The sequence below is a fragment of the Hirundo rustica genome, chromosome 20 (genome assembly GCF_015227805.2).
Source record: "Hirundo rustica isolate bHirRus1 chromosome 20, bHirRus1.pri.v3, whole genome shotgun sequence".
Lineage (NCBI taxonomy): Eukaryota > Metazoa > Chordata > Aves > Passeriformes > Hirundinidae > Hirundo > Hirundo rustica.
The window spans coordinates 1,755,114-1,772,597 of NC_053469.1; the positions used below are offsets into that span (position 1 = coordinate 1,755,114).

The 17,484-nt window shown below is 39.8% G+C and overlaps 1 protein-coding gene across 4 annotated transcripts in view; it reads left to right on the forward strand.

Annotated features, from left to right (window-relative positions):
* The window catches only part of TTLL11 (tubulin tyrosine ligase like 11), a 35,936-nt gene that overhangs the window by 2,099 nt on the left and 16,353 nt on the right, over positions 1 to 17,484 (forward strand). For 3 of the 4 annotated variants that reach the window (XM_040083073.2, XM_040083074.2, XM_040083075.2), the window contains exons 2-6: positions 3,614 to 3,710; positions 5,068 to 5,201; positions 10,125 to 10,700; positions 11,257 to 11,352; positions 11,871 to 11,989. In XM_040083073.2, coding sequence (XP_039939007.1) covers positions 3,614 to 3,710; positions 5,068 to 5,201; positions 10,125 to 10,700; positions 11,257 to 11,352; positions 11,871 to 11,989 — 1,022 coding nt within the window. Of the gene's footprint in view, positions 1 to 3,613; positions 3,711 to 5,067; positions 5,202 to 10,111; positions 10,701 to 11,256; positions 11,353 to 11,870; positions 11,990 to 17,484 lie in introns of those variants that run through there. The other variant, XM_058423085.1, reaches the window with a different exon arrangement.

Consider the following 17,484-nt stretch of genomic DNA (forward strand, 5'->3'; position numbering starts at 1 on the left):
GTTTTGCATTTGTCTTGCACTTGATAGTCTTTCCTACTAATTGACTTGTTTCACAAGCTCTTGTTCCTCTCATGAATCTCTGTGCTGCAGTAATCAGCTTTTTCCTTCCTGCTTTGCATCCCCGAACAGCAATTGCTGCTGCCTTTACTTCATCTCTCTTTGTTCCCTGTCTCCCTCAATATCCTCTCTCCTCCATCTCTTTCTTGGGTCAAATGTTTTTCATTTAGTTTGTTGCTTCCTCCTCTGGCCACTTTGTCTCTTAATAAAGAAGAGGCCTAATACGGAATTTTTGTGGTGCTTGACTGCACCATCTGGGTGGCTGATAACTCATTCCCTGTACACAGGTCACTGCCAGGTACTGCTGTATATCTTCAGCTTATAAATGGGTTAATAAGATCTGGTCAAGATTTGAAGAGAAAAATTAACAAAAATGAGAAGATAATTCCAAGGAAAACTCTTTATTCAAGCTGCCTGTAATTCTGAAAGCTCTCCCTTTCAGACGTTTAGAGAAATAGCAGTAAAATACTTGTTGAGACCACTGTCAGGGATGGCCAGAGCCTCGGAGCTGGTTGCACTGTTACAGCAGGACCAGCAGAGGGAACACGGGTGTTGCTTCCAGGATCCATGAAAATAATGCAAAAAACTCCCCCCCAGAAAATCCTGGAAGTAGTAATGCATGTATTTTAAATACTGATGTGTCAGGGACTGCTATTCTACTGTTATTCCTTGTATAATACTTTTGATCCCTTTCCCTCTCTATTTCTTTTACGTTTTCCTATTTTGCTTTTGTTTAATTTCTGCTGTTTGCTGCTGGATGTGTTGGCTGGAATATCTTGTTGGGAGGAGACTGTATAATGTGCTTTTTCAAGTAGGCGCCTTTTGATCCATAACTTTTTTCTATCTAATATATAGCATTCTTACAGTGCCACATATCCATTTAAAAATTATTTTATTATTCATTAGTGAACTGACATATGGTAAATGTCATTATAAGACACAAAAAAGGGGAAGAATACTCTAAACATTGGCAACATTGGTGAAATACTCTGTGGCGCTGAGATGGGGAAGAGGTGAAGGAATTCAAGGCAGCGAACTGACCACTGAGATTCTGTTACCAGAAGCAAAAGACGGGGAAAAAAACCAACTTTTTTTTTTCCAGCTGTGGGAATTTTGAGTAAATCAGACACTCAGGTTTGATAGGCCTGTGTGGGTGGACCTTTGAAGAAGCGCTGCAGAGTTTCCATGCGCATGCAATTCTGGCGCTAGGCTGGGCCATCTGATCCAGCGTGTCAGATTCTTTAAATGAACATGATATGCCAAATGAAATCATGGGCACAAATTGAGCTTGCATCCCGAGTTTGTTCATCGCTTAATAAATTATTTCTTCAGCAAGCTTTCAATTACCAGGAAAATGGAAGAAGCAGATGTCCCAGGCATCAAATATCCCAGCGTCGAGCATTTCATTTGTCTCGCTGTTCCGGAGCTGCACGGAGGCGTAGGGAGAGTTTCAGGTTTTATGCTGGGAAAAGCTGAGTGGAATACGAGTCATTTAACTTGTCATTAAACATGATGGAACAGACTGATGTGACCTGTGAGACAATATAAATTATTGGCTTCTAATCCAAAGGTAGAAATGACCTGTCAGACAGATTTGACTATGATGGATTATTAATTGTGTCAAAGCTGTGGAAACAGCTCTTTTCTCTTTATGGCTCCTTATTTATTTTTGACGGACAAATGTTGCCCAAATCTGACTAAAAAAGATTTTAAAGATTTTAAAAAAGAATGGCTCCAGCCACCTTTCTTTTTTAGCCACTGCCCCACACCAGGAGCTGGGAATGTGGTGCAAAGGCCTCTCCCTCCACAGCAGGGTTCATTTATATCTGCCTGGCACTGCCAGAGGCGCCGGATAATCAAACTTGTTGGCTCCTCTCCAAACACCACTCTTATGTAAAGTGTAGTGCAGAGGTTAGAGGATCCTGCCCAGCTCATTCAGGAGGTGAGTTTGATCCCACTGTTGGATAAATACAGATAATCTGGATTTCTCAGGAGCAGGATCCTTGCTGTGCTGTCCCAAATTTCCTACAAGGGGGTGCAGTGCTTCCATCTTCCTGTCCAGAGCTGCTCACTCCTCATCTGTTGTGAAATGATTTCAGTGCAGTGTTTGTAGAGAGCTTTGATATCCTCTGCAGATGAAAGGTGTTATATAAATGCAAATTTTGTTCCTTTCATTTCAATTTCATTTAATAAATAAATAAATTGTTCAGGTTTTAGTGGGAAGGGCGCTCTGAGACTGAACACTGCATCTGTATTCTGGATATACCTGTGGAGAGAGGTTAAGGCCACTGATTGTCTTTCAGAGCCCAACAGAATTAATTTTCACTTGTACAAAAACAGATTTTGCAGGCTGAATAATAATGAAATAAGTGCGGAATCCACTGGCTCTTGCTAAATTGGGTTTCTCATCCCTGCGAGTAAGGAAACAGAAAGGATGCATTGCTCAATTAGCATTTTAAATTAATTTTTCAAGACTATTTACCGAGGAAACTGAAATTTTAATTAAAGTAGCAAATAAAGTAATGCACTCAAAAGGTTTATGCAATTCTTTTTTCTGTCATGCTCAAAGAAAAATGATCCATTGCATAAAGAAATGTTTTAAAGTAAGAAAAATTGCATTTCAAGTAAAGAACAAGAAGTTTCTGCAAAATACTGTGGTTCTTTCAATAAGTAAATGGCACTGGGTGATGAGGGTGGTAGATATTTAATGCAAATGTGTCCTAAAATGCTAAATATAGCAGATTTATTTGAAAAAGATGTAGCCTAGTAATAGAAGCTGTTCCTGTGACTGTATTCCATATGGTAGTTAAATGGCATCTTCATGGAGCTGCAGATAAAATGGGGTTTTTTGGATTGATAAATGCGGCCGTGTCAAAGAGAATAAGTGTGGAAAAGAAGAGCACCTTCTTTACACAAAACTAATTGGGTTTTTAATAAACCACTTTACTTCTATTAGAAACTCGCTCTCAGTAATTGGCAGTGGTGCTTCTGAGCTCTTCAGACTGCTTAAAAAGGGGTGATCTGATATTAGAAAACAAACTACAGTTTTCCAATTTACGGTGAAATCTTGCATGAATGGGAAAAGAACCTGGAATACTTAATATTGTTGAAATAATCGCCTTAGTTCTTGATAGTGGGACTATATATGCTCAACAAATGATTAATTGAATTGCAAGCTTTTACTTTAATTACAGGCTATTAGTACCAGAAAGGAATTAATACTTACAACTGGGTATATATAAATGAATAACACAGTTATTGCATTTAAATATCTTTCTTTGAGTGTCCACTTTACATTTATAACTTGACTGTAATTGATCAGAAGCTCGAGGGATTCTCAGTACAGCCCATGCCTCAGTCATTTGGGTTTGTTCCCTTCCAAGTCTTTGAGCTGATCCAAATATTCTCAGTTTTGGAGCCAATGTACAGAGCTTGTTTTCTTCTGACGGTCAGAAGACTGTTCTTGAGTGGTTTGTGCTGAAGATGAGTGTGTAAAAGTGACAGGAGTGCGTAGATATTCCCAGGTTGCTCCAAACTTGTCTGCTCTGTGTTGCAGTTTCCCTTTGGGCGCCGCTTGCCCTGTGACATCTATTGGCACGGGGTGTCCTTTCACGATAACAACATCTTCTCAGGGCAAGTCAACAAGTTTCCAGGTACTTCACTTCTCTTTCTAGTTTAAACAAATGCTTTAAAAACCGGGTTATTTGACCTAGTTCTGTGTTTTACTGGTCTTTAATGTGAATTACCTGCCTAATCAGCTGGTAGTGGTTTTGGCATGTTACTGGGTTTGGTGAGGGGGTGAGGATATCAGGGTGGGTGTCTTGAACAATTTCTGAACTGAATTTTGTTTTGGACAGAAAGTGGTTTTGTTGAGAAGAATACTTCATACACGTGAAGTTAGGAAAAAGAAGAGCGTTAGGCTATAATTTAAGTGAAGTATGCAATTACTGTTATCTGGCACTGATAACAGTGCTGTATCTCTGGATTTGGTTTTGATTCAAACTGAAAAGAATCTGCTTTGTTTCATACTCTGGCTTATCTCAGGGAGAAGCTTGAAGTAGAATTCCTTAAATGGATTTTTTAATATTGAAGAGTTCATGTCAGTCCTCATCTTATGATGACTCTTCTACTTTTTTAAGCTCCTTTTTTTTTTTTTTTCCTCATTTAATCCCTGTTGAGATCTCTCTAAATAAGAGCTAAAAGCTTAGGTATTGACTTTATCTAAGCCCTTTACTTCAGATTTATGGCTGCTGTTAGTGTGCTGTGAGCATAAGAACCTCAGATATCGAACTCCAGGCTTTATATTCCCTGACTTTCTCCTGCCTGAGGGAAGTTCCCACTCAGGTGTAGGATGGTGCTGTTTTCTGATGTTTAAATTGGTGTTAGATGAACATTACCTGTCTGTATTTTGGCTTCTACCTGGTGAACAAGTGGCTGCACAGGAATCAAACCAGAGCCATTCCTGATTTCCAGGAATGTTGTGCTAATCTGATGCTGGGCTTTACCAGAAATTTTTCCATAAAAGTAGCTTTTTAGTCATGTTCCCTGGACATAAGACTTCAGCAAATGTTTGTTTGGCTGTTCACAAAATAACCTGTTCTTTGTGATGCAGATACTTAAATAACTGCAAAGTAAACCTGAAGTGGTTGATTACATTTAAATTATGTTTGTACCTATTCCTGGAATGATAGATTAAAAAAAAAAAAAAAAAAAAAGGATTATGGCAAAGTCACTAGTTAATATTTGGCTAAAGCTGTCTTTTATTCTGAGCTGTATTTTTGAGAATTAATTTTTTCTAATATTATACAGAAACACATACAATAGTAGATATGACAGGGGAATGCCACAATGACTCTGTCAGATTTTAAATCTCAAAAGACGTTCAGCTTTACTGACAGCGATGACCAGAGTGCCTTCCCAGCAGGATGAGTAATGATACTCTGAAGGGATACATTGACTGTTAGGCTGAGACTTGAGTGTGGGGTTTTTGTCACTTTGTTCTCCTCCCAGGCATGATGGAGACGGTTCGGAAAATTACCCTGAGTCGGGCCATGAGAACAATGCAAGATCTGTTTCCTCTGGAATACAACTTCTACCCTCGATCCTGGATTCTGCCAGAAGAACTGCCCCTCTTTGTGGCTGAGGTACATCACCTTTACTCTGAGGATAATGTAACTTGTTGGATATTGTATCCGTGTCATTCTTTAGCCTTCTATACCTACCAGATTATTTAAAATCACACCTGGGGACTGTGGATGACATCTTTTCCAGTTTGCCTGGGATCAGTCACGGTCTGGATGTCTGCATGTTAGCTTTCTTTGTTATGTTCTGGAATAAACTCCAAAACAAATCTATTTCTCTGCTATGCCAGGAGAGGTGTCTGAAAATCGAACCTGGTAGAAGCATCAGCCCTTTCCCTGCAGGTTCTGCTGGCCTGAGGAGGTTCCAGTACAGTGTGGGCAGCGTGGTTTTTCACCAGGTTCACTGAAATCCTTTTAGTCCACTTGGCCTATTGCACACAAACCTTTCTGAAAAGCATTTTGCTCCATGCATTGTTAAATACGCTTACATCATGTCAAACTGCTGTGTTGTTTAAATATTTAGAATGTAATAAAATGCCATTCTTTTTCAGCTTTTTTTTTTTTTTTTTTTTAAGAATGACGCTGTGTGTTGGTGTTTGGTTCCGTTATTACAAATATTGTAAAATACTGTATGTGTTTGTTTGACCCCGTCTGACTCGCCCAGAGTGTTCTTGCATCCTACAGTGTGCTCTGCTTGGAAATACGAGAGAAGAAGGGTCTGGGCTGTCGTAGACTCTTGCACTAGAGTACTTGTACTCTTTAGTAAAAGATAATTTTTACTAAAGATACTTTAGTATCTTGTACTGGGTGCTACTTTTTAGCTAATTACCATAATCCAATTGACTTCATTAACATATTTTGATAGGTACTCTTCAAGTGAGTCACTGTTGTGGCACTGCTGTAAGGCCAGTCTGTAAAAGGAGAGGGAACAGCCCAAGTTTAGCCAGGACAGATAGATCAGTGACGTGACTTGGAGGGTGAGGAGGGTGCAGGGGTGGTGGGGATGAGCCTTTAGGGAGCACAGGCAGCGCTGCAGTGCTGCAGGTGACACGCTCAGCCCTGTGCGCTGGCACCAGGTGGCACTGCGGGTTAGCGCTGCTCCGCTCCGCTCCCTGCGCCGCAAACGCTGCCACTCCTGTTCCAAGAGGAACAGATGTCCACTAACACACTCCTAGGAGTTTCCTTTGCATATGTTCTTCCATCTGTGTTGGAGAAAAGCATAGTTCTTGTTATCAAACATTATATTTGATGTTGTAAGAGTTTATGTTCTACTTAACGCGAGTTCGGAGTGTAACCCCTCCAGAACAGGAAAAAATGCAACCCAAAACATTCCAAACCCCCTGTGAACCTTAAACGGTTCAGAGCACTTTTCACTTGCAGTTTGGTGAGTTCTCAGCAGGAGTTCTCCAGTCTTTTCTGTTGTTTATTTGTTCATATGTTTTGTTTGCTTTGCAACCCGAATGCTGCCAAAACCGTCAGCTCAGAGTCTGCATTTCAGCTTGTTCACAACAGATGAGTGGGGAGAGCTCTGGTGGTGCCTGCATGTCAGACATGTCCCTGGAGGAACTGGAACACTCTGGAATATGTTAATTAGCAAAAGTCAAATCCTGTCAGTGCAGGTGTAGGTTAGACACAAGAAGATGGTTTGGTGCTGTTTGTAGTGTAGGAATTTGTTGCAAAGGTCTGGATGAGAAATAAACACCTGTAAGGTTTTGCCTGTCATAGAAATTATTATTGAAAGAAGAAACTCCTCGAGAATTTAAATTTTGCTGCCTGCCCTTGATGCATTACAACATTTCAAAACAATTTCTCAAATATTCTTATTGTGCCTCACTTCTCTAATCATTATAGGGAACATTTTCATACATATCTATCAATAATGAAATCAAATGCTGTCAGCTTTCCCCTACACCTAGATTCATGTAGAAAACACTACAGGTAATCTAATATTAATCTTCTGTGCATTGGAAGTCAGTCATTGAGAAAACTGCACTGGAGTTGTGGTGGATGAGCTTCATACTGGAAATACCAACAAAAAGGTAGTTCCCTTAGTGTTATCTATATTGAAATGGGATGGTGATAGTTGTTTTCATCAAGGGCTTAAAAGTTCATTTCCCTAAGTAAATATGTACTTAGCCTTTTTCAATATTCACCAATTTCTTATTTTCTAAAACATTTTGTACCTAACACGTCTCTGTAACAAAAGGTGAATTACAGATAAGCAAATCTCTCAGGTGCTGCAGTCATTGCTCCTTCACTAGCAGGGAAGAATCTGTTGGAATGCATGTGCTAAGGACTTATTTCTAACATGAAATTCCAATTTCTGAAGAGTAACTAGCTTGGGATTCAAACCAGGACCGTGATTGTTCTCCTACTTCCTTCTTTGTGTTGTCTGTGAGGATGATGAATAGGCCAGTATGATTAATTTTTAATAAGAATCTAATTTGGATGGTCTAATTTCCAGCACAGCATATTTTTGGTGGTTTAATCAGGTTTTCAGCTTTTGGATACCTCTTAGGCATAGGCATGAATATTCCAGTCTTTGTGCTGTCAGATCTTATAGCCCATTATATGCATTTTTTTCAGAATACTATATTCGTTCAGCCTGTGTTTGCTTATGAAAGCCAAACCTGCAGATTTTCACCAGATTCTTTTCTTGCTGTCAACTGTAAACGGTTAACATGTTTTTTAAAGATAATTTCCTTCTGTCAAGCAAAGGACACAGAAATATTTCATATAAACTCATTTTCCTACATAACTGAATTTTCTAAGTCTGGACAAGCCCCCTCATAATGAGAATTTTAAAGAGTATAGTTGAAGGGATTGTGGGGAGAATTTGAATATGACTGTTGGGAATTTCCTTCAAGATCAAGAAACCATCTGTTTTCTTCAAGACAGTAAATCTGCTGAAAAACAGGCTGAGACTGACTCTGGATTACTATTCCCCCTTTCCTCTCCAGCCTATCTTCATCTTCCATGTGTAGGTTTTGATGGACTAGAAATCCTTAATAATACCCAGGCCTTTTAGTCCATTAAAAAAAAAAAAAGAAAATGATGGAGAAAATTATTTCCTATTTTAAGAGAAGAGAGATCTCAGAGACCAGTGATTGTAAGAGTGCAATATTTTGAAAGGCAGGTTCTTTTGCATCTTTAGCAATAGTCTCTGGAAAGTGTCATCTCTTTTGGAAAGGGGCTGCTGGAGCAGAGCAGATGTAGCCTGAGGGGTGAACAGCAGCTGTGGGACAGGGGAGCGGATTCTTCCACCTGGCGTCACAGAGGCTCTTCACTATTTTGTGCCCTAGGAGGGCACCACTGGCACTTTGTGTGTTCAACAGGAGGCACAGCACGGTGTGTTTGCTCGTGGAGGGCTCAGATTAGCCAGGTGTCTCTCCGAGGTGCTGACTTTAACAACGGTGAACCAGAGAAGTCCTCTGCTCTGCAGGGTAATGTCACATCAGGGGAAGATTATTCTATAGCGATAAAAAGACTAGGACATAAATCCTGCTTTCCTTCTTTGCTCATCTAGGCCTGCTGATCTGCTTGGATCTATTTATCCACATGCCATTTATGTAAGCCTGACCTCCACTGAGGCGTTTTATCCCTCAGAGTGACCTATTTTGAAGAAGGATCTGTCACTGAGTCAGTGTGACACCTGTCCGTGAGAAAAATCCTAGTCTGGATAATGGGTCTTGAATTTCTGCTGCAGCTGGTAGGAAGGCTTTTAGCTGTGTGACTCTCAGTGAAATAAATAACTGGGTAGGGTGGAGCCAGAAGTCCTTGAGGCCTTGGGAATGTCACTGCTGGCAGAGCTGGGCCTTTCCTGGGGGTCAGCAGCCTGATGTTACAGCAGAGGTTGCTGCTGTCACAATGATCTGACCCTGCTCAGCCTTTTCCTGTGGGCTGATTTTTTTCCTCTTTTGTTCTCCAGGACTGATGGTGGATTTTTTCTTTCTTTGTTAGCTTGTATCCTCAGGCTTCTAAAAGTCAATCTCCAGTTGTTGCTGGTGAGCCACAGGGTAAAAGCAGATCTCTGACTGGGCTCAGCACGTGCCTGGCTGCAGGGAGAGGGAGAGCAGCTGCAGGGCTGGGGCCCTAAACTGTGGGAGTGCCAGAAAGGAGTGGTCAGTGCTGGGACATCCCTCTCTTTTGGAAGGAAGAGCTTTTGAGTGCTTTATTGTCCTGAATCCCATGAGGAGCTGGTAAACCTGGCTACCCTGCATCCTGCATTTCTTCAGCTGCTTTCTTTGTTAGGGCTCCCCTTTCTTTCTCAGTTTCATTTCTGATGGAGGCATCCCCATGTCTGCAGTTCTGACTTTTGCTGTACAAGTAATAAATAAACTAGAATTCATTTAGGTAGTGGGAAATAGGCATGTGGCACGAAAGCTCTGATTTTCAGCAGGTGTGTCAGTGACACAGTTATACCTGTACATGGTTCAGCATTCCCCAGTTTTATTAACACTGGGTGTCTGATGGTGAAATATTTTCAGTGGTGGAGAAAGGTATTGTTAGTGACAAATTTTTACTTCAGTTTTCCTTCTTCTGGTAATATTTGCATTCATGCCCCAATAAATAAGGCACCTTTCCTTAAGTTGATGATTGTCAGTAGTTGTTCAAAATGCAGCATGGAAGTTTAACTTTGCAGTTTCATATACATTAGTGACTACCAAAATGGATGTCATGAGATACACCTCATTTCCTTCTGTAAATTGGAACAGAACATTAAAAAGAAGTTCCTGAAATGATTTATACAATGTATTGTTAAATAAAATGACCTTTTGTCTATACTAGTAATTCCCTACTCGTGCTTTTTTGTTTCTCCTTGTGCTTGTCAGCACTGTTCATCTTCTGCCTTTTTTTCCATGGTGTTTACTACTCTGGTGATGTGATCATGCTATTTTTATTTATTTTTGTTTACTGGCTGTCACAGTACCAGCCCTTCTTCCCTCCCCCAGTTAGTGCCTCTCACTGTAAAGCTTTTCCTTCCAGGTCCGTATGCTGAAAGACAGGAATCCATCCTGGAAGCCCACTTTTATTGTAAAGCCTGATGGAGGCTGCCAGGGGGATGGAATCTACCTCATCAAAGACCCAAGTGACATCAGGCTGACAGGGAGCATCCAGAGCCGGCCAGCTGTGGTCCAGGAGTACATCTGCAAACCGCTGCTCGTGGACAAACTGAAATTCGATATTCGTCTCTATGTCCTGCTGAAATCCTTAGAACCCTTAGAGATTTATATAGCCAAAGATGGACTTTCTAGATTTTGTACAGAGCCCTATCAAGAACCCACTCTCAAAAATTTGCACCAGGTTTTTATGCACTTAACCAACTATTCACTAAATATCCATAGTGGGAATTTCATCCATTCTGACAGTGTAAACACTGGCAGCAAGAGGACTTTTTCAAGCATTCTGTGCAGACTGTCTTCCAGAGGAGCTGATGTCAAAAAGCTCTGGTCAGATATCATTTCATTGGTGATTAAAACAATTATTGCGCTGACACCAGAACTGAAAGTTTACTATCAGTCTGACATACCAGCAGGAAAGCCTGGGCCAACTTGCTTCCAGGTAAGTTGGAATTTCTGCCAGGAATGCAGTTACTTCTATGCATAGATTAATTTTCTGGGCGTTTAATGCCATTTCTAAAAGGTTTCTCCAGTTGTGGTGCTGCTCAGTGGTGGGTGCTCAGAGCTCCTCACCCAAGTCAAACCTCAGTCTCCCGACCCGTGTTCCTGCCAGCCCAGAGCAGCTACAGAGCATTTTCAATGAGTGTAGTCTGTTAGTGACAGTATTCCCTCCAGATTCCATCTTCTTCATGTTAGAAGTGAAGCTTTGCAGGTTCCTGACGCAGTTTTGATCCTGGCAATTCTAAGACCCCCTCGTCAGGGGTGCCAAGATTCCATGTTGGCAGATGCAGTGTTTGGGGATGGGGGTGGTGTGAAAGAAGCCATTAGTATGGGAGGCAAGTGGCTTCTGGAGCTATTCAGCACTGTGTAGAGATTCTGTTAATTCTTTTCTGCCCCTCAAATGTTTCTTCCTCCTCAGTGTTGCCATATGGATGAACACTGCATGCTGTAGAACACTCTGAGTAGAACTGGAGTAACATATTGCTTGTTATGCACAGATTTTAGGGTTTGACATTCTCCTGATGAAAAACTTGAAGCCCATATTACTGGAAGTAAATGCAAACCCCAGCATGAGAATAGAACACGAGCAAGAGGTAAGAGTTCTCAATGTGATATTGGAATCAAATTGCTTAGGTTGGGTTTTCTGGGCTTTTTTCCTTGTTTGAAAGATGAAGGCTGTCTGCTGATATGAAACCTCCAAGGTTCTCTGTAATTTTCTGCTTTGAAATCATTGCTAATCTTATACATAGGAAATATGACTTATTGGAATTGTGAAAGCTCTCCATCATCTCTGTCATAAATGCATTTATTCACCATCTCCTGCAGTCGTTAATTGTGTTTAGGGGATTGTTAATAATCTTTTTCATGTTTGTATACATAATATAAATGATAACATCAGCAACAATCTTTTTTTTAATATTTCAGTTTACTAGAGAAATTTGTTGTAACATCCTACTGAAAATGAGAAGGTATTTGTGCATCCTTGAAGACGTATTCTGTAATCCATCATAGTGCATTTAAAATATAGATGAAGTGCATGAAGTTTGAGCAAATGTGGAATAAATCACCCTTAGTTCTGTAGTGAATAATTGTATCCCTCTGCGATGTAAAGCTTTCTCCTGGAGTATTTGAAAATGTCCCAAGCCCTGTTGATGAAGAAGTGAAAGTTGCTGTCATCAGAGACACTCTGCGGCTGGTGGACCCTCAGAAGAAGAAGAGGAAGGATACTCAGTAAGTGTGTTGATTTTCCTTGGTTTTGCATCAGTGCCTTGCAATATATAGAAAATTGAGATTTTTTTTTTTTTTTTCCTAAGAAGATCCAGAAGCTGATAGTAAACCAGGATCTACCAGTTTCCCTGGAATATCTTATTCTTAACTGGTGCAAACAGTTTAGTAACTCAGATTTATTTATTTGTGCTTCTACTTGAGGCCTCTTTTTTTGTTCGAAACAGTAATGAGACATAAATTTGTGTATTAATTTGCTTGAAAGTCACAAATTACTCTGAATGAATTGCCCCATTGGAGCTGAAAAGTACGAATAGTGTATTTAAAAATTGCTTCCTTAATCTGTGATAATAAACAGAGTTAAATCTATGATCTAGAAATGAGAACTGCCTGCAGCAGCCAGCACAGGAATGCCTGTGGTGGGATCAGGCTGAGAGAAATCATATCTCCTTTTTTGATGAAACACTTCTTCATTTTAAGCAGTTCCTTGAAGACGTGAAAGAGTGGTTTTTTAATTATTATTATTTTTCCCTAGAAAGTCTTGCTCATAGGTCTGCCTCCATGCTAAAGTATCCATTTTGCTCTTCTCTTGGCACTTAGTGGTAACCTGAAATGTTCACATTCTATAATGGTTTCGAGTGCAAATGTGCTGTCCTTTTGCAGACAGAGGCCCATGAACGAGACATGACTGATGACACTAACAAATTCTGTATTATTGCAATATTATTATGAGATCAAACTCTTCCTTCAAAGGCAGTGCCACACGGAGAGGTTGCTGTGGTCAGCGTACAGAATGTTTTGCAAAGCAGTTTATATTCTGTGTTGCCTGTACTTAACCTCTACCCTTAAAGATTACTTCAGTGCATGGAGCTGAAAAAGATAATTTTTTAACCTGTAATTATGTAACTAGTCATGTTGTTTTTTTCTGCTGGAGTTATGTCAGGCATTCATTAACTTTATATTAGATATGGAAAAAAGGCAAATGATAATTACAAATAAATAGCTAGAGGATGCCAGTGTGTGGGGAAGGCTCATTCAGCTGAGGATTCTTCTTTGATGCATTTTGAGTGCTAAATAATTTCTGACAGGATTACTTGGTGATGAGATAAACCACTGGCTCTTCACAGCAAGAATTCATCAGTGCTGCAGCTTTTCTTCCAGGGCAATCTGGTTAACAGAGCATTTTGGAGATGAATATTTCTGTGTCTGCACCGTAAGTCAGCCTGCACAGGGCAGTGCCCTGGGACCTGCTGGTGAGGAACTCATGTGACAGCTGCCCATCCTTCCCCTGGCATTTACCCCTTCTGCTAACAAGTGCTTTTTATTGAACTGGGCACAGTGTGTGGAACTTCTTGAGCAAAACTTGGCCTATTGATAGGAAAAAAGAAATCTGAAGGAATTGCTGTTCTGACAGCTGACCAGCAGCAAGCCTCATAGAGTCAAATTTTGATGGTAATTAAGTAACGGGCATTAATCTCAGTAAGGTTTTAGCAATATATATAACATAGAGTTTGAACACACAGGGGAAATGCTGAGAAGTTTGAGCTGCATCTCAGGTAAATATTCTGCTCTGGAGAATTTGATTCCCTTCTAATTATCTCCCAGATTAAAATAAATGAGGCATCTAAATGAAAGTGAGTTTTAGAAGTCATCCTGAAGTACTTCATTATCAGGAAGGATTAATAGCTGAGAATTTTTTTTCAGTTTAATTTTCCATCATCTTCACGGTGTTTTGATATTTTTTCCTCCTTCCTATCATGTGATGTATAATCTTGAAAAAAAAATTAAGCTATATAAGATCAGTTTATCATTCTATACATACCTCTTAATTTTTCCAACACATGTCCAGTCTTTACATGCAGGTATTGCTAGTAATTATCTTGGCACTGCCAACAATTAATTAGTGATAGAAAATCTGTGGTCATACATGTTCAAATCAGTGTATTTAAATATATACGGTGCCTTTTCTTCCACAGCAGAACTGATCTTCTCCTAGTTTTAAGTCACCTAATGTGGAACTCAAGTTTTGCTCACCATTAAGAAATTAAAACATTTAATAAAATATCACGGACAGTGATCTTTTGCTAGTGGATCTTTGCTCTGTCTGTGTGGCAGTGCTGTTCTCATGGATTCTGAGGCTTGAGTAGGTGATGGCAAACATCCAGGCCATCGGCATGCTGGAGCTAACCCAGTGATTTGTGTGTGACTGAAGCTTGTGTAGTAATTATTAAACTTGCTCTGGATTCACTCCTTACAGCAGAGGTGCTGTTCACAGCCTGCTGAAGGTGGGAGAAGGCTTCAGCTAAAGGAAATTTGCACAATTAAATGAACGGTCTAATGACACCGAACAACATGTAAAGTAAATCAACGTTACTTATGTAAACAGCAGTTTAATTAAGATAATCACTGATGCAAATCATTGTGTATGTTGTGCCTCCAACAGAAAATCCATTTCAAAAGGCTTTGCAAACTTCTATTTTTCTGTGCCTAATTTGGAATCTTGATAGTAGTAAAAAGGTTTTAGTTTCACTGTTTGTTTAATTATTAGCAATTTATGCTTCCCCAAATTGCATTAGATTGGAGGAGCAAAAACGAGTCTCAGTCTCATGTAAATGCTGTGTATTCTCCACAGATGTTTGGAGGTATAAAGGCAAGCTGGGAGGATCAGTTGGAGCAGGACTGCTCAGCATGTTATAGGAAGAACATTTATATCATCTCAGAAATGCTAATGACTCGCTTTCCTGTCCTGTCAAAAATATTTATGCCCTAGTTTATTAATGCTAATTAATCCAGCAATAAGGACTCCCTTGTACTTTGGTTGTTGTTGTTTACTCTGTGTCCTAGTGTGATCCCTTGCATTTCCATGCCTAGTTTCTTACATATTTCCAGACAGAAAAGAATCAAAAAAGAACCATTTTGTTCTTTTGATAAAGAAATCATAGCGTTATGGCATGCGTGTCATTAGAAGTTTGAGTTGCTCATGGAATAAAATCTGCTTTTTCCTTGCTAGAGATGATGAAGGTGCAGCCCCCTAAGTAATATAATGGCTTTTATTCAACTCTGAAATAGCCATTGACAGAAGAAAAAATTGAAACACTTTGGAAATGAAATGTAATTTAATCTATGGCTGTTACAAAAACAATCAATTCCTTGTGCCCTCCAAACTGAATGCTTTTGGTTTATTACCTATCACGCCCTTGCTGTTTCATTGCTAGTTTATCTTTTCTTGGGTGCTATTCTCTTTACATGCTACTGCTGTGCTTTTTTCCATTTGAAACAGCCTTGAAATTTATTTGTGATGTTCTGATTATTTTTTTTTCCCTTCTTTTTAAAATATGTCAGGTACAATTCTCTTCTCTGGGTCCTGTGGCTCTAGCAAATGTCAAATATGATTAACTAATTTCCTGAGCAGGAAGAACCCCAATGTGGTCGCTCTCAAATTTTTGCAAGATCAGCATGCAAACATTGCCTAATGTCACTCTGTTCTTAGAGCACCCTGTAAATATTAATGTCTGTCAGACTGACTTTTTTATTTTATTCTTTTTGTGATAGGGAGAAATTCAGTCAAAACAAGGTTTTGTGGAACTTGGTACACAAAAGATCGTTCTATTTTCTTGCACAAAACAGGATGGTTCATTTTTTCCACTGTGTTGATTACACAACTTTCGCTCTTGAAATGATTCCTTTCCATGACAGAGGAAAAAGTGAATAGTTTCTAGGAGGAGAATGGGATCTGTATTTAATAAAAACATGAATTAATTTGTTGATGTTGAGGAGCAATTTTGTACTTTCGTAAGGAAAGTCAGGAAATCACCTGTTCAGTTGTATTCCATTTATTTTCCAGATATTTTTTCTTCAGTTTCATAACCTCCCCTGATGTCAGAGCCATGTTTAATGGAAAAATGAAAATACACTGTGCAGAGATGTCTCGAGAGTATGATTAGCCTAGATTTTGTTGATGATAAAGTCATTCTTGCCATTTATTACTGTGTTTATCTCACTACCCGCATTGTAATGTTATGATTGTGTGACAGGGGTGGTTGAAGAGGGTCAGAAACTCAGTGCACAGACGCGTGGAGAGGCTGGAGGGGGGAATGCTGGTGCTGCAGTTATCACTGATCAGAAAATAATGACTGTTCTTCAGGCTGGCTGTAATGTGTCTTAGTTTCCGCTGCTGTGAGCAACTGTATTATGATCCTCAGGGATTCATTACTCAGGGTTGTCAGTGCCTTTTGCATTATATGGAGTGAGTTTAGTGCCTATCCAAATTAGCATGTAATAAAGCCAGCTATGGAAGTATCAGTGTTTGGGTTCCCATTTGCTAATTGACTTTATGGGCTGGCTGCCGGAGCTTTCGGTTGATTCCCTCATCCCTTTACCTGCAAGTCTGCTCAGGTTTGCAGCTATTCAAATGCCTCTCAAGCACCACCTCTTCACTCCGAGCCTGATTTCTGCCTGAGACTGTATAAACTTGTGAGTGTGGCTTTCTTGAGATTGATCTTTCTCCTCTGGTTCATTTTGGAGGCTGACACAATTCTTTTCTCCATCAGTCAAAGTGACCCAGCGCTCATATTCAGGCTCGTTCTGCCAAAGCCCTTTGGAAGCTCATTGAATTAGCCCCTTTCTCTTTCCTAGAGGGCTTTTTCTGGTTTAGTCCTTCATCAGGCAATCTGCCAGCTCCACTATCAATTCGTGTCTGTTACATTAGCCTGGGCAGCTTTTGATGAGTTAGACATGTGAGGGAGACTTTTAAATGTGATGTTTGTCAATGTTCCTTCAGTTCACATTACTGAAATGTTAACTTGGTTTTTCTGTAGTTGAGAGTATTTATTTCTACTGCTATTTCTCATCCTGCTCAAGAAGAACTTGAGTCAATGACTCTCTTCAGTTTTGTGAAGCAGATGTGGTATCTTGATCCTTGCTCTCTGTTCTTGCTTTTCCAATTATTTATCTGCTACATCCTTAAGAGCATTTAACCTTTCTCCTATTGATTAGGACAGGCCCTATTGGAAATTCTATGAACTCGAGTGTGAGATGTCCCTCCATAAAGGCAGGGATCTGGTAGTGCTTGACTGGCAGAATAGTTCTACATTGGTTTTAAGAGCCACTTCTGTTGTACTACAACCACAGAAAATACAATACTCAGGGCAGAACACTGGCAAACAATTTGAATGTGCTGAGGCAGAAGTCCCAACACAAAAAAGATAATTAAATCTGATGATAAATCTTTTAACTTCTAAGTGGCTATAATCTGAAATATAATCTGAAATGTTTTAATTGACTAAAAATGGGTAATAATATTTTTTTAAATAGCTAAAACCACATCCCTTGCATAGATACAGATTAATTTATGATTATTCCTGTTTTAGCCTTCACCACCGCAAAAAGTGCTGTTATTCAGAGTCCAGCTTTGCAAGTAGGTCTGTGTTTGCTCACACGTTGTGTTCCAAGCACTCACATCTTGACTGGACAGGCTGTGCTTTAACTTGCACATAAAGAGT